The sequence below is a fragment of the Eleutherodactylus coqui genome, chromosome 4 (genome assembly GCF_035609145.1).
Source record: "Eleutherodactylus coqui strain aEleCoq1 chromosome 4, aEleCoq1.hap1, whole genome shotgun sequence".
Taxonomy (NCBI): Eukaryota; Metazoa; Chordata; class Amphibia; order Anura; family Eleutherodactylidae; genus Eleutherodactylus; species Eleutherodactylus coqui.
In genome coordinates, this window is record NC_089840.1 from 95,652,074 (window position 1) to 95,675,288 (window position 23,215).

Here is a 23,215-nt window from a genome sequence, read left to right on the forward strand (position 1 = left end):
CATGTATACGGCACTGCTTTAAGGGGCACAATGTACCTCACAGCTCAGCCATGTATGAGGGGCGACAGGCTACTATTGTCACTGCGTAACAGGAAAAGACCGCCAAAACTGAACTGCAGCCGAGCAGCTCCGGCACCACACCTAGCCGCTGCCACTGGCCATTGAGGACGGGGCAGAGCCGGCAGGAGGGCGGCTGTCTGCTATTGGTCCCGGCTGCCGGGGAGGAGGAGGACGGCGCGGGGGGTGGAAAGTTGAGGAAAGTCTGAGCTTGTTAACAGGAGACTTGGTGCGGCTCCCGTCCCTCTCCGCTCGTCCACTACCACGTGACCTCTCCTGCGGGCTCCTCACCCGAGTGCCCACCTTCACCATGAGGCTGCCCGTGTGCTGCTGCCTGCTGCTGCTCGTGGCGGCTGGAGGTAAGACTGCCCATATGCCCAGCTCTAGTGTTAGTGTGTGGGCACGGCTGCGCTGACAACTGCTCCCTATATATAACCCGTGGTGCCCCTCACCCCCGGCTCCTACATGCCAGCTCTTTGTCTGTTCTCAGGGCTGGGCGCGGGAGGCATCCCGTACCTCACTACTTGTGGGGAGCCTCTCATGGCGGCCTGCAGGAGATCAGTGCCAGTTGTCAGAGGGGTGGGGTTGTGCCAGCTTTGTTATGATAGTGGCAGTGCCCCTCTGTATGAAGCGGTGCCCACATATGACTACGCCCTGCCTTTGAAGTGGTCTACCTATTCAATAAGTCAGAGCTGGCATTATTGCCTGTACCGTAGAATCCGCCATACCTAAGTACAGCTCCGTTGTCATGGGCAACGCATGCCCCCCTACTGGCACGTGCCCCGTTGCCTATATGCCGATGAGCAACTCTTATGAGGTAAAAGTTATAAGAAAACCGCTCTGCGTTCCGTGAATATGGCGAACGCGGGCCGAACCATTTTTATAACAATCGTTTTTATTTTTTCCTCCCCGTTTACCAAGTACAATATATATTTTTAGGGTGTAACCACTTTTTTTCGCCCGCTTTTCTATACTTGCAATTTTCCATTGGCTAAGGTCGGGGGCACACGGACGGGTCGGATTCTGCATGCTGGTGACCGCAGTAGAATCCGGCTCGGCGCCCGGTCGGCGACTGCACGTACCTTTTATTTTCGGATGGTTGCGGCGAGCCGCCGCCGGTCATGTGCAGTACAGATTTTATCTTCAAAACTCTGTTTTCCCTGTGCCGTCAGTAAGCGATGACGCGGGTACACGCGACCTATCCGCAGTGTCCATTGCAGATGGGCCGCGGGTCTTACGGCTTCCATTGACTTCGATGGAAGCCGCCTGTGTGGAATCCGCACAAAAATAGAAGATTCTGCGATTTTATTTGCGCTCGCGGACATGCGACTGTTCTAATTTGCGGTATTCTGCACACATTACAGGATCGTCCACACAGGTGACGATCGCGGATTCCGTCATTCTAACCCGGGCATGTGAGATGGACCTGAAGCCTTAGTCACACGGAAATATTTGCCCTGCGCCATTCGCAGGAAAGTAAACCCGTTGATTTCAATGGGATTGTTCAGAAGCACATATTTTGCACGCGTATATTGGTTGCGCAAAACATAAAGCAGCATGAAATGCGAAGGAGAGGAACTCGCCCTGAACTCTTTAAAGGAATCCCCCTCGCTGTTTTGATTTATAAGGCTATTTTGCCCAAGGAGGTCCAGATGTGTTCTTTTGCGCAGTGAATATGCCTTTGCGCAGGTATTGACTGCGTATTTGCGCACCTCCTACACACTTCTATGGGGCCCTTGGTGCGGAAATGGGCAGGAAAATGGAGCCGGTCCTACTTTTTTGTACGCGCAAAAAATGTTCATGCGAACAAACACACACTGAAATCAATGGGTTCTATTTTCTGTGTTTTGCGCATATTTCACCCATGCAAAAACACGCGCAAATATGGGCGTATGAAGAAGCCCTTAGAGCGGTTTATCGTTCACACGAGTAAACCACATCAGAGTTCGCTCGTGCGCCGGTGTATGCAGGCAGATCGTTTAGTCGCTCGCATTCACTGTAGCGGGGAAGGACTGACCGATCGGTATTTAAACCGAACAATTAGCGAATGAGACGCTGATGATTTTCATGCCTGCATGGAATGAATGATAAGTGAATGAATTATCATCCATTGTTCGATCGCTGGCTGCGTTTACACTGAACAATTGTCCTTCAAATTCGAACAATTTAGCGGTTTTTATAGCGGTCATTCCGTGTAAACGCACCTTAATTGTTTATTTAATTGGCGTGACCCGTAAGGGCGGCCGCCGTGACACGTGCGGACCAGTTAGTGTTTGCGTTAGATTTGCTTCTTTATACAAAGATAAAGTATAGGCGCGGCTCCCCGTACAATGCGGCCCAAGTCAGTTGTTTCTGTCAGCATGTGCTTATAGGGCATGCTGGGACATGTAGTTTCACAAAAGTTGGAGAGCCACTGATTGGACGGCACTAACATACGGTGTCCATCTGACAGATGGGCTCACCGCAGAGAATCGCGGCAATCCGCAGCATGCTGCGATGTGCCGGCCACAGGAGGAAATTGCTATGATTCTCCACTCGTAGACGGGGGAACGCAATGAAAATACGCCCGTGGGCAGGCAGCCTTACTCTGCAGGGATGCTGGTGTGGTTGGCACATGACTGCGGCAGGAAGTAAAGACCTACAGGGACCAACAGAGCAGCGGCGCTGGACTGAGGGGGATTTGTCAGATGTTTGAGGTTTTTTAATAGTATTTAGTTTTTTACCTTAATTTCTTCAATTCCTGGATAGCCCGTGGCCAGGTTCCCATGTATCTGGCTAAGTAGCTTTTTTTGCCCTGTGGTGTTGTAGTGAAACGTTAGAAAGACTGGTGCCGGGACTGATCCCATAGATTCCTACAGGATGGTTCAAGGCATCCGTTGCATCGGTTTTTCTGACTAGGGACATCGGACAAGAGAGCAAACTGCACCAAACAGGGCATCAGTTTTGTCCGACTCTGGCATAAAAATCATTGCCGGACACGACCGATGAATGAAAACCCAGCCTAAGGCTGCCTGTCCATGGACGTTGCAGTATCCCGCGGCGGATCTTAGGAGCAGGAGCCAGCAGATGGATCTCCGCCCAGGAGCAGGAGCCAGCAGACGGATGTCCGCGGTGAGCCTATCTGACAAATAGGCTCACTGCGGAGAATCGCAGCATGCTGCGATTTGCCGGCCACGAGCGGAGGATCACTATAATTCTCCGCTTGTGGACAGGGGGGGCTGCACTTCCTATAGCAACCGTATGGAAAGAGTGCACTGCGTTCCTCGCGGCCAGATTATCGCCGTGGGGAACGAAATGCAATAATGCCCGCGGACAGGCAGCCTAATGCCCCATTTAGATGGAACAATTGTTCAGAAAATCGTTCAAACATATGAAACTCAACGATAATTGTTTTGTTTTAAATGCGGGAAAACGACTAGTGAGAATCGTGAGGTTCTTGCTCACTGTTCAGTTTCAGCTGGCATAAAAATCTGCTTGGGCATTTATCGTGCAGTTTAAACACTGATTGTTCAGGGTTTCATATCCCTGATGAGGCGCAAACGCACCGAAACAGCTGTCTGTGTATGGATTATGACTTTGCTTTCAATTCCCATGCATTGTTACAAGGCTTGTATAAAGAGTCTAACGTTGACTTGCAGGAAATCTGCCTTCCAATAGGTTCTCTCCCTAAGGAGAAAAGATAGTGTTCATATCCCTATGGGAAACTCTAAACAATCAGTACCCAAGGACTGCATGGTTCTCTTAACCCCTTAGTGATGACCCAATAGTCTTTTTACGTCCTGCTATTGCAGGAAGTGTATGGAGGGAGATAGCGGCGCTATCTCCCTCCATACAGCGCGGGCGTTAGCGGTTTATTACAGCTGACACCCGCTGGCAACAGCTGCAATCGGCAGATCATGGCTATTAACCCTTTAAATTCCCCTGCCATTTCTGACAGCGGCATTTAGTTCCCCCGACCAATGTTTGGGGGTCCCGTACACTCCCCCCCCCCCCCCCCCCCCCCCCGCGATGAGATTGGGGGAGCTGTGCAGATGTCATGGCAGCAGGGGCCAAGGCCCTATGGCTGTCTTGGCAGACCGCCATCAAGTAGTCCCAGTGGGGTGGCTTGGTAGTCTGCCTGTCAGAATACAGTATGATGTAATGCTATGGCGTAACATCATACTGCAGGAGCGATCAAAGCATTGCTGGTTGCGGTCCCCCCTGGGGACTAAAAGAAAGTGTAAAAATAAATACGATAAAGTTTTATTCATTATTAAAAGAAAAAAATAATAAAAGTAAAAAAAAAACAACAAAAAAACCTTTTGCCATATTTGGAATAAAAATATCTAAATAATAAAGCAAAAATACGTGTTTGGTATCGCTGCGTTCGTAAAAGTCCAGTCTATCAATGTAATTCATTATTTGCCCCACACGGTGAGCGACGTCCGAATAAAAGCCAGAAATGCGTTGTTTTTTTTTGGCCACCCTATCGCCAAGAAAAAATTTAATACAAAGTATTAAAAAATTTGTTTGTATTCAAAAATGTACCTTCGGAAAAGACAGAACGTCTAGTCAGATGGCGGAATGTCGTTTTTTTCCATTGCTCTCCACTTAGAAATTTTTTTAAGTTTTTCAGTTCATCATAAGGTACAATAAATAGTACCATTGAAAAATACAACTCGTCCCGCAAAAGACAAGCCCTCATATAGCGACGTCGATGGAAAAATAAAGGAGCTACGATTTTTTAAAAGGGAGGAGAAAAAAACAAAGGGGGGGGGGGGGGGAGCAAAAAAGCTCCGTCATTAAGGGGTTAATGGGCTTGTAAAAGGGGCATTAATCCTTTTATTTGGAAACTTGAGTAGTCCTTGGAAGTCGTGACCCGTTCTGATAATTCCAGGTTTGGGGTGGGCTTTTGGTGAGTTCTGGTAATTACAGGGGACTATTGTATACCGTAGTTCGGTGTTTTCATGATTAATATGCAACCATTTTACCCCAAATGTAAATTTCAAATTTAGGACTTTTTTTTCACCCATATTTCAAGTGTTTTTGGCAATATCTTTTGCTCCTGTCCATATTGGTCATAGATTCTCATCAGAGACAACGATTGAGGCTGAAAGAGTGACTGATGGATCCAACAATCAATGTCTTTATCTCCTCATTTCAAGTGCATTCTAATATACTTATGAAAATGAGGGCGAAGGGAGGATGAAAGGACAAGTCATTCCAGTAATTCCGCCCTTCCCCTCAGTCTCTGGTTTTGTTACTGACAATGTCAACATGCCTGGCGAGGTTCCCATACCTCTGTGAGATCGCACACCTCGGATGCTGCGGTGCCCAGGCGTTCACACCGAGCTGAAAAAAATCTGCAGCAAATCCACACCGTTTTGGTACGGATTTTGGTGTGAATCTGCAGCAAATTTCAGCCCTTCAATTCAATTGGAGTGAAATTTGCAGCAATTCGGCACCAAATGGTGCAGATTTTGAAACAGACTTTGGTGCAGATTTTTTCATTTGCAGAAAATCTGCAGCAAATCAGTTAAGTGTGAAGCACCCCGGGACACCTTCTCACATCTCCTATTCGGGGGCAGAACAGGAAGTCGCCTAATAGACTTCCTGCTTTGACCCCGATGATGACATCTGGCCGTGATGCACTTAGGCTGGGTTCACATGGGGCGGTATTGCCATGGAATTTTCGTGCAGATTTTCCGCATGCATTTTTAAATCTGAGACTAAGCGGCAAAGTGGATGAGATTTGCTAAAATCTCGTTCACACGCTGCCGACAAGCCGCTTAGAAACAGACATGTGGAATTATCAAATCCATGACATGTCAATTGTATTGCCATTTCCGTAGCGGATACAGGCGGAAAAGCCACTTCAAACCTACGCCAAGTGGTGCAGGTCTTGAAGCAGCCTTTCCGCTCTGGAAATCTTGTGGAATTTCCGTGCGGACATTCCGTGAGATTTCCGTCACTTGGGAACCCAGTCTTACAGTGGCGGGGGCAAACAGCTGATCGCCAATGATCACAAATGGCGGATTCCCATTGATTAACTATTGCTGAGGATAGGTCATCGATAGTATAAGCCCGGAAAACCCTTTTTAATGTTCATACTATGGCTCGTGGATTATCCCTAATGGATCGTAATCTCTTAGGTCTCACTCGCACGGGTGTATTGTCATTGCGTATTATTCCTAAGCAATGCTAAAAACCCATTGATTTCTATTTGGGCTCTCCACCTGGGTTTTGTTCACACAAGTATTGCACATGTATTTGCGGGTTCTGCATGCTACACGTGAAAAATACACGTGTAAGGGTAAATGCCAACGGATGGAATGGGTACGTGTTTCCTGCTGCAGAAAAATGTATGTGAATTCCGCAGCTATTGGGTTCTCTTGAGGCTTTCTGCCTGCCATGGCTTTCTGCCTGCCAATGCTCACATGCGGAATTCTACCTTGGATTTCCGCGAGCGGGGAAAAAAAACGGCATATTCTATTTTCACGGATTTACGCCACGGGAGGTTTTCATTAATGGAGACTGCGGAAAAACGGGGATCACTTGCAGGCACTTTTTTGTTTTTAATCGCAGTTGTCCCGCGGCGTATGCCCGCGGGCATATTCCACATCGCTCGTGGGCATGAGCCCTAATACTCAATGACAATACACCCGTGTGAGAAAGCCCTTATGGAGACCTGGTCAGGACTACATCAGACATGAAGTAGATTCAGTTTTTTCTGTGGTGTTACTTGTGTCTAGCCATTATACCGAGAGGTCTTCAGGTGCCTTTTGAATGATGTTCATTTTACTAAGGATTGGGTTTAACTCATAGACGTATTCTTCTATGGAAATGTTAGCTGTTAATTATTAAACGGCGAGCCTTGAGTCAGTATAGAAAACAAATATATACTCTTTGCTAAAAAAGATCCTGGGAGAGCGTCCGATGGGAGATTATCAGAAATCTCCTCCCGGAAGACTTCCTAGAGATTTAACGACAACAAAGTGATGAGCAAATGGCAAAAACCTGAGAGCTATTGTAGATCATAATGAGACATGATCATAGAAAGAAACCTCCTACTATCTTGTCCCAATCTTCTATTGGTACACCTGGAGCAGGGTATGCGGTCCCATGGAGAGCCCCCTTTATAGGAGTGGTACATGGGGCCCTTTTACACAGGACGGTCTATCGGACACAGGTGCCCAACAAGTCGTCCCAGTGATGCTTGTTCCCATGTTTTTACACAGGAACAAGCATGGTTTACTGCATGAAAGTGGGACGGGGCTCGATGCGGTCCGCCTCCATTCACAATAAGTAGGCAGTCGTTCATAAACGAATGACTGTCTATTTAAATGGGCCAATCCTTCGTTCAGTGTTCCGCATACAGAAACTGAACGACGAATGAGAAGCAATCAAATTCTTGTTCGCTATTCAGTTGGGTATGCATTTACACTGAACGCTAGGCTGGGTTCACACAGGGCGGAATTTCGCTCCGGCAAATCAGCTTGCGTCCGCTAATCTCGGAATTGGCCAGCCATGTGGACGAGATTTGTCGAAAATCTCATCCACACGGGGCTGCCAATCCTATTGTTTGTGGAACCACCATATTATATGGCTGTAGATGTATTCGCTCATTTTTTGGCTTTGCATCATGTTCCAACTGATTTGAAGCTCCTCGGCTCTTTTTAGCATACAGAGAATAGAGGGCCGCATGTGAAAACCTTTTATAGCCTGGTACTGTACAGCTTCACGTCTAGGAATCCTGGTAGTAGACAGATTCATTATAACGTGAACCTGACCTGTCACAAAAGTGGTTAAGAGCTTGGCCATTAACCCAGATATTATTATTAAGAATGTCCCACGAAGGACGACGAGTGGTTATTATTGCTTCTAAATATTAGGGGAATCACTGAGGATCCCTTCAGGTTCCAATTATTATAGGAAATTGGAGGAATACCCTACAGTGATATTCTCAAAAAAAAAAGATAATCTATTAGATGTTGAGTTTAAAGGGGTTGTCCCGCGAAAGCAAGTGGGGTTAAAGGGGTTGTCCCGAGGCAGCAAGTGGGTCTATACACTTCTGTATGGCCATAATAATGCACTTTGTAATATACATTGTGCATTAATTATGAGCCATACAGAAGTTATAAAAAGTTTTTTACTTACCTGCTCCGTTGCTAGCGTCCTCGTCTCCATGGTGCCGACTAATTTTTGGCCTCCGATGGCCAAATTAGCCGCGCTTGCGCAGTCCGGGTCTTCAGCAGTCTTCTATGGAGCCGCTCGTGCCAGAGAGCGGCTCCGTGTAGCTCCGCCCCGTCACGTGCCGATTCCAGCCAATCAGGAGGCTGGAATCGGCAGTGGACCGCACAGAAGAGCTGCGGTCCACGAAGACAGAGGATCCCGGCGGCCATCTTCAGCGGTAAGTATTGAAGTCACCGGAGCGCGGGGATTAAGGTAAGCGCTCCGGTAAACTTTCTTTACTTCCCTGCATCGGGGTTGTCTCGCGCCGAACGGGGGGGGGGGGGGGGGGGGGGGTTGAAAAAAAAAAAAACCCGTTTCGGCGCGGGACAACCCCTTTAAGCACTTCTGTATGGCCATATTAATGCACTTTGTAATATACATTGTGCATTAAATATTGGCCATACAGAAGTTATTCACTTACCCCCTTCTGTGTTGGCGTCCCCGTCTCCATGGGGCCGACCGAAGCCTTCTTCTGCCTGGATTAGACGCTCTTGCGGTGAAGGGGCCGCTCCGGCGTGCTCGCGCGTGCATGCGCAGAAGACCTCTGCGGCGCGAGCACGCCGGAGCCGGACAGAAGAGGGCAGACTGTGCAAGCGCGTCTAATCCGGGCAGAAGGAGGCTTCGGTCGGCCCCATGGAGACGGGGACACAAACATCGGAGGGGGTAAGTGTATAACTTCTGTATGGCCAATATTTAATGCACGATGTATATTACAAAGTGCAGTAATATGGCCATACAGAAGTGCTTAACCCCACACTTGCTTTCGCGGGACAACCCCTTTAAGTCAGTAATACTAGGTAAAGATGAATACACGTTTATTAAGATTCCCCATCCTTATTTCCCATATTTTTATTTTCTTCTCAAGATCGTAAGATGTTAAACAGACCACCAGGTTGACCCATTATAGCTGGGGTGGACTTGGTTATGTCACACCTTTCAGCTTGTAGAGAGAGATAAGTTACTTCAGAGATGTGTCATTCATCTCCAGTCTTATGGGATTCTAGCCATCTGATTTCCCTGTCAGGCTGGGTTTACGCGGGGCGCAATTAAAGGCGCACATTTAGATGCAGTAATTATCGCTAAAACGATTGCCGATTAGCGGTTTTTTTTTTAGCAATCATCAGCTCGTGTAAATGGGCCTTAATGGGGACTAAATTCACCCCGTTTTATGCCAGTGTCTTCATGGGTATGGTTGAGCAACAAATGGACTTACTTTTCCTATTTACAGTAGAGGATATTATATTCATTTGGAAGGGACCAATCTGGGAACTTGATACACTAAGTAGATAAACGTTTAATATTTGTAGATTGTGTTTCACTTCACTATAGATCCAGCGGAGATTATTTCTTTGGAACTTCATTTGTATGTCAACAATAACTTGATTCAAACCAAAAGGCCTTTTTAAAAAGACTGACACGAATAGTTATCTAACACGGCTACCATTACTGCAGCTGGAAGAACAAGATCTCATACAGTCAGAAGGATTAGGAAGAAATGTTCATCCCAGAAGGATTTCCACCAAGAAATTGAAACCTCAGGTTCCTGTTTTGTCTTTGAAGGCTACTCAAAGAAATTAATAAATGATTCCAAAAAGAGGATGTTGCAGAAATCCCAGGCAGAAGATGGCAAATAGTGACCCATCTGAAGAGTTCACCACTTTTAGGTTTCTAAGGGCACCTTCACAAGAACTTGTGGTGACTGCGTATTACGGGCACCATGCGCTGTACCAATCTGTCATAGGCTCCCACACATTGTGCAAAATAGGCGCACAATAAGGATCGCAGCATGTTCTTTTTTTGGCACCTATCGTGTTTCCACGAAAATAAGACCCTGTCTTATATTCATTTTTGCCCCAAAAGAGGCACAGGGTCTTATGTTTGGGGGTGTCTTATACTCGCCTAGCAGACGTAGTTTAAGTTCCTCCCACTGGGCTGCGGCGCTCTGGCAGGCTTCCGTGTAGTCCTCAATGCCGACGGAGCATCTCTTGCTGGTGACAGGGCTTGAATACCCCGCCTCCAGCAAGCGATTGCTCTGATTGGTTTAGGGGCACCGTCTTAGCCAATCAAAGCCGGCGCTCAATGATCCAATCACAGCCATTCAATTATGTCACTGAAGTCGCCCATTCACATTGCATATCAGCGGTGGAAACACTAGGAACTTCAGAGGAAAATGGATAGAAAAGCCAGAATGCCGACTGGAGGTGAGAGAGAGATTTCTTCCATGCATTAGATGCGCTTTGCATAGTTTACATCCGTGTAGAAAAAATGCTCGCATTCCCAATTACTTTCCACAAATGATTGCAGGTCTTCCACCGCGGAAATCCACCTGCGGAATCCGACCCGTTGGTGTGAGCCCGGCCTTAAATAGACCTGGGCAATGTGTGAAGGAATCCTCCTCTGGCAAGCTTCAGCTGCTCCAGCGCTCCCCCCACCCTCCTGCTGTCCAAGGCATTGACCTCAGCTCCTCCTGATCTGCCCAGTGTTATCTACAGGCAGATAATGAGCTGATAATCGCATCAGTTTGGTAGAAAAATAGAAAAACAAACTCTTCTCCTTGCTAAAAGCCCCTTTCACACTCCCCACAGCCATCCATCCATCCCTGACAGACCCCAGCACAGCCAATAAAAAGCTGTAACCATATGCTATACTGTATAGAAATTGTGTGTATGTATATATACACATTTCATATAGTCATTTATCATATCCCCCTCAGTAATTAAACCCCTTCCTATTCGCTTGAGTATTACAAAAAATATTGAAGTCTGAAAAAAAACTTTTACCAAGTTGTTGCAGCAAAAAAAAAGTAAAAATCAGTATCTGTAAAGGTCCAGTTTATTAAAATACCACATTATTAACCCTGCATGTTAAATGCCGTAAAAAAATGCCAGTTTTGTGCTTCCTTTTTTCTTTTTCTTTTCTTCTCATCTTGTCTCCAAGAAAAAGTAGAATAAAAAGTCATATCTACCCCAAAATCTACCAATAAAAGCTGCACAACACTTTGCAAAAAACAAACCCCACACAGCTACATCTATGGAAAACGTAAAACGTTATGGGCGTCAGAGGATGGCGACAGGAAGGAACTTTTTTTTTTAAAGGGTATTTTATATTTTGAGTAGTAAAACATAAAAAAAACAAACTATAAATTTGGTATAGCCGTAATCGTGTCACTATAGTTGCTGGTGTGACGCAGGCTCAGGATGGCACAGACGCTGACAGGGGACAGATTTTAATTTTTTTTTCTTTTAAATAAAACCAAACCTTACTGAACAACCTGGTAGGTGGTCCTTGCATCGGAGGGTAGTTGTACTTCACACATTTCCTGAGAACTGTGACGTCCCTTTCAACACATGGCAGTAGGTACATCAGGTTATTCATTAATCACTTCTGTTGGCCCCTATCAAATTCTGCTTTATGTAAAACAGACCAGATGTTGTAAGCGTCATAATTTTCCTAAGGCTGTCCGGTCCTCGTACTCCTTATCTGCACCAGGTGGCCGGCTGCATCATTGCACCAATGTTACCATGATAAGCATCAGAATCGCATCCCCTGAACTATTGTGGTGCCACACACACAGTTTGTAAATGACAAAACTCTCTCCGCTCCTGCGGGATCGATTCTAAACTAATCACACAGTCCCGACTTGTCGCGCAATTCCTAACTTGCAACTCGGTCCCAACTCTTTGCTCGTATCGGAGCCTGAAGCCCCAGTGATGGCTGCATACCGATTGTTATGTCCATGCAGGCCATGGGGAAAACGACCTACACGGATGCCACCCAAATAAGGGCGGAGACATTGTGTTGCGTTCACCCTGAGCAAAGGAGGCGCCTCGCGCGGGATAAGCACAAGGTTGTGTTCACACCAGGAGAGGGACATAAACAACACTCTGTACTGTAACGCTACAACAGATTCACCGGATGTGCGTGCAAACCAACAAGTACGGGCAAACGCCAAAACACTTACCAATAATACCAACGCACATAAGCAGATGGATTAGTTAGGCCTCCCTAACATGGGCGTTTTCCCCCCGTGATTAGCGCTGCGTTTCCAGTGGTGCACTAATCACGGTATAATGTTCCCATTGTTTTCAATGGAGCCTCTCAGACAGCCGCTCGATCACGGTGCTGGAAACTTTTGAGTGGAATCTGTTCTATTTTTCAGCTTTTAATGCACCTCATCGATGATGTGATTTGCTAAACCTAGCTGTAGTAAGATCACAGCACTTGGCCAAATGCCTCTGTGAGGCAGGCCTTGGTAATTTGGCCAAAGTACATAAGCTCACGCACCCAGGACAAGGGTTGTTTGAATTGATTTGCACCAAGATCTTGGTGCATCAATGTCACTCTGTGTTTGTACCCTAAATCTGCTTATAAACCTTAAGTCTATGTTGGCAGATTTCAATTAGCGCCATGATTGGCACCTAAATTTTGGGGCATCTAGCACAATAGTAATAAACCTGCCGCATTGTGAGAGGATCCTCCGTAATCGAAATCTGCCAACATATACTTAAGGTGCTTTTACATGAAACGCTTATCATTCGGATTCCTGTGATCCAGCGACAATCTAAGCGATTATATTAGTCGTTCAATATAAATGCATTGAATGATGAGTCGTTCGCTTCTCATTCGTCATTCAGTTTTTGCATGCAGAAAACTGAATGACAGATTGTTCCTTGTAAACGGGCAGAGGCTCACTTATGAATGACAGCCTGCTTACTGTGAATGGAGCTCGGCCAGATCGATCCCCGCCTCTCCGCCTCCATTCACTAGCAATGCTCTTTCCTGTATAAGAGCACAGGAATGATTATCTGATGCCCTACAGATCGTCCCATGTAAAATCACCCTTATGGTGTATAGGCGGATTTAGGGATCAGACACTGAGAACGGTATGGAAGTAAGCTGAAAAACATGCCGCTGACAGAGGCTTCGAGATTAAGTGGCTACATGACTGAAATCTGTAAAAACCGGCAGCACCGTGTGGCCATTAGTCGCCCACAGGGGTTTGCAGGTGAGATAGTCGGCTTCTGACAACATCCTACAGCCACGCAACAATCCATTTAAAAATCGCAGCGGCCGCGTTCTTGCCGCTCCGCGTGTAACTTTAGAGTAGCCTAGTTTAAGAATTATTAGTTGCCTTTGCTTTCCATTTCGGCAGACTAATAAGACCCAAGACTAGAAAGATGTAGAATTGTGTGAATGCTCCGAATGCCGAATGTGCTTTGGGTGTGTAAAAACTAAAGATGCGGGCGTAGTAAGGGCGCGGGGCGTAACACTGAACAGCTGACTATGTCCTGCCTGCTAACTCACATATGATGAAGCAGATCGTATCCGAGTCACTGAAGACTTGGCATCAGCCCACACACTTCAGTAACACAGGGGTTACCGGGGACTTTTCCATGCTGATTGGCTGCGGTTTCCTGAAAAGTGTGCATGCTGCGGATCCGGACTGTCGGAGACATTGTACGCTGTAGGTTCAGTATGGATTACAACTTAAGGGACATATGAACACATTTTGTGTGATTTATCATTTGTGTAAATGTGATGATCATTACGTATAAATGCAAACCCATCGTTTACTTTTCATTGGTCGCTCCCTTTCAATCAGCATAAAAACCAGTCTGATTCGCTCGCTGGTTCTCGCTGTGTAACTGCCCAGAATATAGAATGTGAAGCGCTGAGCGACAAGTGAACGATATTGCAGCGGTGATCGGCCTGTCTAAACGCTCGACACGCGTGCAAACAACCGGCGGTGATGCCGGCGCTCGTGCAGTCGTTTAGCCCAGTGTTCCCCAACTCCAGTCCTCACACCCTCCAACAGGTCATGTTTTCAGGATTTCCTCATTGTTGCACAGGTGATGTAATTATGGTCAGTGCCTCAGACATTGCCACAGGTGGTGATACTATAGGAGATCCTGAAAACATGGCTTGTTGGGGGGACTGGGGACTGGAGTTGGGAAACACTGGTTTAGCCGACAGTTGTCCCATGTAAATGAAGCATTACAATGTCCTGTGAAGACCATTGTATCGGGTAAAAAGCGGGCTGTGTTAGAGCGGCCTGAGCCTGCGGGTGGATCTGTGATGTACTGAAGCACATCTCCACTACAGGAAGCCACAGGCTGAGGCAGAATCTGCGTGCTAAAATCAGACGTGGTTTCTGTCATGTAGGCCCATCCTAACGCTGCGTTCACACGTGGCATATTTTGGTGAAGATCCGCACCAAGCTCCCTGCCAAAATCTGCACAGCGGATTTCACCCTCAATCAAAGCGGTAAAGTGTGCTGCTGGCCTGCCGAAAAATAAACAATAATGCTATGGATTTTCTGCTGCGAAAAATCCTCAACAAATCCGCTGCGAGTGAACGCACCCCAGGGGCTCCGTTTGTCGTCTGGTCCATTCTTTCAGGTTTCTATTCTTTCTTATGGAAACAGTAGTGTAGTCCGCTGAGCTTCATTTATTTTTAATTTTTTTTTTTGCCATCCAAAAGGAAGGAAACCTGCTGGAAGGGGCTTCTGTGTATTTATTTCTATATTGTTGTCGATGGCGAACGGATGCAGTTGGCAAGCCTTCCATCTGTGTTTGTTATTTGGTTCTTTTTTTCTTCTGCAAAAGCTCAGAAGGAAACTGTAAAAACAAACTTACACTAAAAAATGGATCCGTTAATATCTGATGCCAAACTGATACAACGGCGACCAATGTTATGGACCGATCCAGCTAAGTGATCCTTCAAAAACGGCAGATGTTGGTTTCACTTTGGAAACCATTTTGTAATCCTTATATGGACGTGTAGGGGGATCAGTTGAGAACGGAAACCCGAATGTGGATGTGAGGAGCCTTCAGGATCTATCAAATGCAAGGAGCCTCGGTTGTAAGGCTAATCTGTTCTGTGAGTCTATGAAACGCGCTTCTCTCCCTCTGAACACTAGACAGAACTTTCTCGCCCTCCCTCAGGCTTAGCGCACTTTCTGCAACTAATCCCGGCACAGTGTGTTTTTTTTCCTCTGCAGTCAGTTTATCTTGCCACCTGCTGCCACGCCGATGCCTACTGCGGGTGTAAATGGCAGCATTGCCTAGGAACCAGCCAGTGCAATATCAGCTGGAGGTGTTTGTCTTGTGCCTTTTCTGGCATCGTGTTTCTGGCTCTCAGCCTTGACGTCTGCCTGTAATCTGTGCACAAGCTAATAAAGGCAGCAGATGAATGTTTTCCCGTTTCTTTTGGTAAGCAGTTTTAGTCCATGACCAGCTCTCTGCAGGCGTCTGTGCATTTTTTATGCCTGTGTCACGTCCATATTCACTGAGTTTTAGCACGCACAAATAAGACAAAAAGTGCCATCAATTGGGATTATCACCGGCTCTGGGCCACGTGTAAAAAGGCACTGAATATGCCTGTTACATTTTGTTTTCACTGCGTTTTTAGGGCCTCCTTAAACACAGATGTTTTTGTACGCCGTTTAGCGGTGCCTTTTCAGCGCTGCGCTAAACGCTGTGCAACACTCCCATTCATTTCAATGGGGCTGTTCACTTAAGTGTCAAAATGCTGCGCTGTGACAGCGTTGCATGTTCTATCTTTGCCTGTTTTCAGCCCTGTGTTGCGCATTGAAATGAATAGGCAGCGGTTCCAGAGCTGCTGAAAACGCGGCACAACTTGGTTCCACGTTTTTGGCAGTGTTAACTGCACACTGATTTTTTTTTTTGGAGGGGGAGGCTTGAAATATAAGCCCTACCCCAAAAATCAGCCCTAGCTACACTAAATAGGAAAAAAAAGCAATACTTGCCTAGTAGGTGCCGTCACGGTCCCGGACACTGATCTCTGGTGCTGCTTCAGGCTTACCCTGCACTGACAGATCATCTATTGCTGATAGCAAGGCTTGAGAACCCCGCCTGCAGCAATAGATTGCTGTGATTGGCTCTCGGTGCTGGATAAATGAACCAATCACAGCCATCCTTTTTTTTTTATTTTGCCAGTGCTGCTGAAACAGGGCTGAAACCACAGTAAACACAGCCTCAAAAAACGCCCGTGTGAGAGCGGCCTAACTCTGCAGCTTGTGAAGTTATGCCGCAGATTTCACGCTCTGAGGCCTCATGTCCACGGCCCCGCACGGTTTCCCTGTGCAGAATCTCGCAGCAGATTACACCCGGCCTGCAGACCTGAGGCCAAAAAATACATTTTACTCACCTGATCGGACGCGGTGCGGCTCTCCTCTGTCGCAGCCAGATGTTCTTTCTTCTGCGTGGCAGATGCGTTCGGGATGCCCGCGATGTGCCATGCGCATGCGCCCTGCCTTCTTTAATTTTTTTTTAGACTCTTACTCTTACACAGTGACAGCTGCAGAATCTGGATGGCTTCAATGGGAGCCATCCGTGCGGGAAAACCGCATAAAAATGGAGCATGCTGCAGTTGTTTTCCCGCGCGTGCGATCCGCACACCAGGGGAAAATGACATCCGCAGGTATTTAATTGCCTGCAGGTGCCCAATGATTCCGTATGGGTGCGGGAGACCCGCGCAAATTTTGTAAATCATGAGCCCTCCGGCTAGGGTGAATTCCAGGAGTCAGACTTCTGTGGGCAGCGTTTCAGAATAAACCTACATGGGCCTAATTGGCGTATCTGTCCCGGGTTCAGGCAATGTGAACCCAATGACGGGGTACTCTTTAGCGGCCTGCTTTGGTACATAATCTGGACCAAAATATGTCTTGCTGCATCTTTTTTCCACACGTAAATGTGCAGGTCTGTATGCCGCAATGCAAGCCAATGGGGATCTGGTGCTCCTTACTTTGTGCGTACAATAGAAGTATGCTCAGTGTATTTACACCCGTGTGAATGAGCCCTTAAGTACCCTGAGGATACTATTGCACAGGACGGCAGCTGCTTGAGTAATTGCTTAAAGAGCAATTACAGGTGACGGTCGTCCTGTGTAAACATTGGACTCGGCGAGGTAACGAGAACCGCTCACTTGTCAGTCACTGACAACCATGTGATTGTCGGCCCGTGTAACCAGGCAGATACTAATCTATAAACCACCGCCTGCCTGGAGATCTCTGGAGCGCTCCACCTCCGTTCACTGATCATCGCTCCTGTAAGTTGGCACAGGAGCGGTAATTGGAGGGGCCGCTATTGGGCACTTAGGTGCCCGACTTTTCCATGTAAAAGCACCTTTTAGAGGCCTGTCTTCCTTTTTTGGGTCAGTACAATTAAGGCCCCATTCACACGGGCGATGCGTTTTTACGCCGGCCTCATCATGGCCAGAAAACGCATCCATGAAGAATAGCTGCAATCGAGTCCCGAGCTTAATTATTGTTTTCTTGTCCATTCACATGGGTTTATCACGGGGAAAAAAATGCTGCAGCGCGGAATTCCGTCGGCAGAAATCCTTGGAATGACTTCTAATAGCTGAAATAGCGGCAGCTGTCTTCTTTCCTGAGCGTCCCCTGCTTTTTTTTTTTTTTTGCACTCCCATAGGAGTAAATCATTTTGATGCCACAAAAAAAAATCCTCAATCGTAAACTGTTGCTGATTTCATGTTTAGGCAGCGCAATTTTTTTAACACGCCCAAAATTGTCTCATGTAAAAGAATGCGCTGGAGTCTAATGCTTCACATGGTCGCGATAAAACGCTTGTGTGACTAAGGCCTATGGATGGGCTCACACGAGCGTATCTCGCAGCGTGCAGGCAGCAAGATATATGCGTACGGCATGCAGACTATGCAATAACGTTGCCATGTACTAGCTTGGCGTGTGCACTCGTAATTAGTGCCAAGATGGAACATGTTCCTATCTTTCTTGCATGCGTAATTTACACAATTTGTGTGAGCGGCAACACGGTGTGTTATGTGCACAAAACCCGCGTGCGAAATATGCAATTACCATACGCTCGTGTAAGAGCCCACTTGAAGGTACATGTAAACTTGTAGATTTCTATATTTTGGGCAGGGTTGGCAAAACATGCTATTCTACCTTTTTGGTTCAAATTATAGCGTTTTCCTTAGGTCAGCTTCCGACCCACATAAGCGCATTTCCGCACACATTTGGGAATATGCAGAGTGTGTGTCAGACGTACATGACCCTACGGTGTGAACAGGTGAAGTTGCTCTGACTATAGGACAAGGGCTTGGGGTTGTCTGTAAACACTTTAGGTAACCTCTGGCCCCTCGCCGGAGCACACGCCTCAGTAAATTGCTTTCTGTGTGTCTTGCTTCTGGATTATCCTGGAACAATGGGACTCTGTATTGTAGAAGATTCTGCCGCACCCCAAACATATCAGCAAGTAGAGCCATTCTGTTCACTGTTGATAATAGGATTTTACCACAACTGTCGTGTGTGTGTGTGTGTGTGTGTGTGTGTGTGTAAGTGTTTTTCCTTTTTAATTATCCCTTTTTTATTTCTTTAGCTGGATGCTCCCTATAACCTCACCTCCCAGGCCGGCGCCGCCATAGGCAGTGGCGGCTTAAACAGATGAGCACATGTGCAGATACGCCCGATGTTATGCGCAAATATACTCCATGAATAAGTCAAAATTCTTTTTTTTTTTTTACCATTTAAATTTTGCTCCATAGCGCGCGTTAAAAAATTTAAAAAGCAGGAAACCGGGTATTTACTATCTTTTCTCGCATGTATTAATATCGCGTATATGGAATCAATGATTTGGTTTTGTCATGTTTTGCGAGCGTGAGAATCGCGGTCGTGTGTAAGCCCTAACTGTGCATTTTCACTTTCTGGGCTCCTTCACAAAGCGCGAAACCGCTTGCGCAAACCGCTGACAATACGGTAGAACCCATTGATTTCACTGGGTTGCTTTGCATTCAGCAATTTATTTCTTGTGTGTATCAATACGCAGTGTCCAGCGGATCAATGTTTAATGAAAGTCCGTTGACTCTGTTCACCATGTATCACGTATCTGTGCAACGCACACGTGACACGGGGTGAAAACACTGTTGTGGGCGTGAGCCTTTAGAATACACGTTTGTATACCCCAGTACACAGTAAATATGCATAGAACGTCAGTATTTGCTGCATATGTTAAACCCCATAGCCGTTATGCAGTAAAATAGGATCTGTTGCGTTGTTTTTCACACGTGAATGTGCGTGGGAAAAAAAATAGTGGCCCAATAGAAATCAATGGGCTTTTAGCAGCACGTATAAGGTGTGTGAAAAATACCTGTGTAATATGCGGGGGGCCGCGGGCTCCCCCTGTAATATGCGGGGGCTTGTTACACGCAGGTCCGCCATGTGCTTGTGTATCACGCGTGTGAAAAAGGTGGGGATAAGAAATGTGTGGAGTTGGGATACTGTATTCCCATCTGCAGCGAGGTGTGACGCTCCTCCTCAGATGGATGTGTTTTTGCTAGCAGTGTACAAGTGACCTGCTGGCCGCTTCCTCTCACATCTGGCTGTATGATACAAACCCGGAGGAAATTAATCATGTGGAATTAGTCATAGGGGTTTTTTTTTTTTTTTTGCAAACTCGTGTTTTTGGCAATAGTTTCCAAAGTTACCAGGGAGATGTTTTCCAACCATTGTGATGAGCTTTAGTCACAGCGCAGTCCCCATTCGCTGCTTACATGCTGGTTTTCATTGTGAGGCATATATCTTGCAGAACGTACGACGTCGCACAGTAGGGAGCGCCGTAACCAAGGTAAATAATAGTTACATGGTGTCCCGCAAACATCAGGAGGAAATATGTGGGGATTAATCAGCAAACATCTGTGGCAGCTCCGTGAGGGCATAGACACATGGGCGCACGCACAAATACGTTGGCCGCTATGGAGCGTATTTGCACAAGAACCAATGATTTTCTTTTTTGACCATTCAGCCTCTGCATTATTGTGCGTGAGTTTAATTTAAAAAAAAAAGTGGGAAGATGGGTTTTGCCCTAAAAAAAAAACTAAGTGCGCGTAAGATAGGACTTGCTCTATATCTTCTTGCACATAGTAAGTAATGTCGTGCGAGTATCCCATTACTCAAAACAAACAATTGAGATTAAGGTTTGGCGTTATCACTTTTTTTATGGCTGTGATTTTCATGACCACAAAAAGTTGCAAAATCATGGTCATCTGAAGAAGCCCCGAGGCCCCCGCACACGAGAGAATTTGACTTGCGGAATCCGCAGTAGGCGCCGCACAGACTATCCGCTGTTAAAGTCCCTCATAGGGAAGCATGAGCTCCGGCAGCTCCGTGCACACATACGGATTTGAATTGCGGGATTAGGCGAGCGGGAAATAAATCGCAGCATGATCCATTTTACCGCGGACTAGCTCTGTTGAGGTCTAGGGAAGCGTTCGATCACAATGCATCCACTATTACATTGCGGATTTGTAGACTGATACTTCTCAGGTTGCCTGGAGACCAGGCAGGAAGGTGGGGGAAGGCACTATTGGGCTTGCGATTATTTGTTCCACGTGGATTTTCTGTTGTGCGTCTGTGTGGAAAAACTCTAGACTCCGCGATCGTCCACAAGCACTTTAACCCCTTAATGACGCGGCCATTTTTCGTTTTCCATTTTCGTTTTTTCCTCCCCCCTTTAAAAAAATCATAACTCCTTTATTTATCCATCCACGTCACTGTATGAGGGCTTGTTTTTTGCGGGATGAGTTGTATTTTTCAATGGTGCTATTTAAAGTACCATATAATGTACTGAAAAACGTTTAAAAAATTCTAAGTGGAGTAAAATGGAAAAAAAACGACATTTTGCCATCTTTTAGTACGTCTTGCTTCTACGGCGCACAAATGGCAACAAAAACGACATGATAACTTTATTCTATGGGTCGGTACGATTACTACGATGCCAAACTTGTTTAGGTTTTTTTTTACTATACTCCTCTTTTTTTTTTTTTAAAGACATAAAATTTTTTTCAATTATTTTCTGTCGTCATTTTGTGCGCGCGATAACTTTTTTATTTTTCCGTCGACGTAGTTGAGCAAGGTCTCATTTTTTGCGGGATGTCCTGTAGTTTCTGATAGTACCATTTTGGAATACATATGACTTTTTGATCGCTTTTTATTGCGTTTTTTATTGGAGACAGGGTAACTAAAAAAGTGCATTTCTGGCGTTCTTCATTTTTTGTTTCGGACAACGTTCACCGTGCGGGAAAAATTATGTGCTACTTTGATAGATCGGACTTTTACGGACGCGGCGATACCAAATACATATTTTTAATTTATTATTTAGATTTTTTAATAATAGATATGGCAAAAGGGGGGTGATTTAAACTTTTACAACTTTTTTTTTTTTTCAATTAAAAAAAAACTTTATTGATTCTTTTTTTTACTTTACTTTGAAGTCCCTCTGGGGGACTTTAAGATGCGATGCTTTGATCGCTCCTGCAGTATGACGTAATGCTATAGCATTACGTCATACTGCTTTTTGACAGGCAGCCTATGAAGCCACCCCACGGGGACGGCTTGATAGGCAGTCTGCTAAGGCAGCCCTGGGGCCTTTCATTAGGCCCCCGGCTGCCATGATACGTGCAAGGCTCCCCCGATCTCACCGCGGGGGGGCCGCGCGGGACCCCCGAACATCGTTCGGGGGATTTAAATGCCGCTGTCAGAATTGACAGCGGCGTTTAAATGGTTAATAGCCGCGATCGGCCGCGCGGCCGCTCGCGGCTATTGCCCGCGGGTGTCAGCTGTTATAAACAGCTGATGCCCGCACTGTATGAAGAGAGGTTGCCACGCAACCTCTCTTCATACATACCCCGACGCTCCATGACGTACCAGGTACGTCATTGGTCGTTAAGGGGTTAAGGGTGCCTGTCCACGGGCGTGATTTCGCCGGCGGTAAACCGCCGGCTAATCACGCCGCCCGAAGCTTTCCATAGTCCCATGTTCACGAGCAGAGAATCATTGCGATTCTCCGCTCGTGGCGGGCAGTTTGCAGCATGCCGCGAATTGCCCCAATTCTGTGCGGTCAGCCTATCTATCGGATTAGACTGACTGGCGGAGATTCATGTGTGGCTCCTGCTCCCGCTGCGGGGATTTGCCGCGGGACTCCGCAAAGCCCGTGGACAGGGAGCCTAAATTGATTTTTATCAATGAATCGCAGGTCTTTCACAGCGAAAATTTGCATGCAGAATCCAGATGTGCCATGTGCAAGCGGCCTAAGTAACATGCGGAAATCCCACAGCTGATCTACCGCTACAGAAACGATGTCCTGCTTAGATGTAATCTGGGTCGCTGGAGGAACAAACTACCAGATACTAGAATACACCCAAAGTGCTAGTCTTACAAACCACCATGAACCGTGCCCGCGCTACGGTGTGTTCGGGGGATTTTTGCTGTCTGTTGTATAAAAGGTTACTTCCTTATCCTGATGGAGATGGACACAATGGGACGACACAGCTGCGGCGATGGAAAAGACGCTCCTTATTGCCGTCTTTCTCTTCTCGCGCCTCTCCTTTGGGATCGCCTCACGCTTGTCCCATTATACCCGCACCTGATCTTATACCCCCGTGTATTACATGAAGTCTGTGGCGTCTGCAGGGAACATCCTGCCTCACAAACATCAACACAATCACTAATAACAGGCTCGCTCGGCTTTATTACACTTGTCAGGTCTTATATCTGTAGCTGTCAACATCCTTTAAGGCTACATTCACATAGATGAGATACTCGCTTGTACAAATAAGCCTGGGTTTCATATTTGTGCGTCTAGCATCGCCCAAAACTTGCATGTGAAGAAGTCCTAAGGGCTTCTCCAAATGGACGGATGTGCGACAATGTTCGCTGTAAGGCGGGGTTCACACAGGGTGGATTTGTCGCGGAAATTCCGCGCAGAATTTTGCTGTGACAAATCCGCCTGCGGGCGCTAATCCCGGGTTTGGCCAGTCATATGGACGAGATTTGTCTAAATTCCCTGGCCCGCAGCATTTTTTTTTTCTTCTGTTGCGGCCTCGCTCCTCTCTATGGGAGAGCCGGACGCAACTGAAAAGCATGTGGGCAAGCCGCGCCAAAACCAAGCCA

General features: G+C 46.6%; 1 protein-coding gene across 4 annotated transcripts in view; it reads left to right on the top strand.

The window, feature by feature from the left end:
• Positions 1–225: 225 nt before the first annotated feature.
• The window catches only part of CD99 (CD99 molecule (Xg blood group)), a 62,318-nt gene continuing 39,328 nt past the window's right edge, over positions 226–23,215 (top strand). For 3 of the 4 annotated variants that reach the window (XM_066599885.1, XM_066599886.1, XM_066599888.1), the window contains exon 1: positions 226–416. In XM_066599885.1, the coding sequence (XP_066455982.1) occupies positions 368–416 (49 nt within the window). In that variant the 5' untranslated portion in view covers positions 226–367. The remainder of the gene's footprint in view (positions 417–23,215) is intronic. The other variant, XM_066599887.1, reaches the window with a different exon arrangement.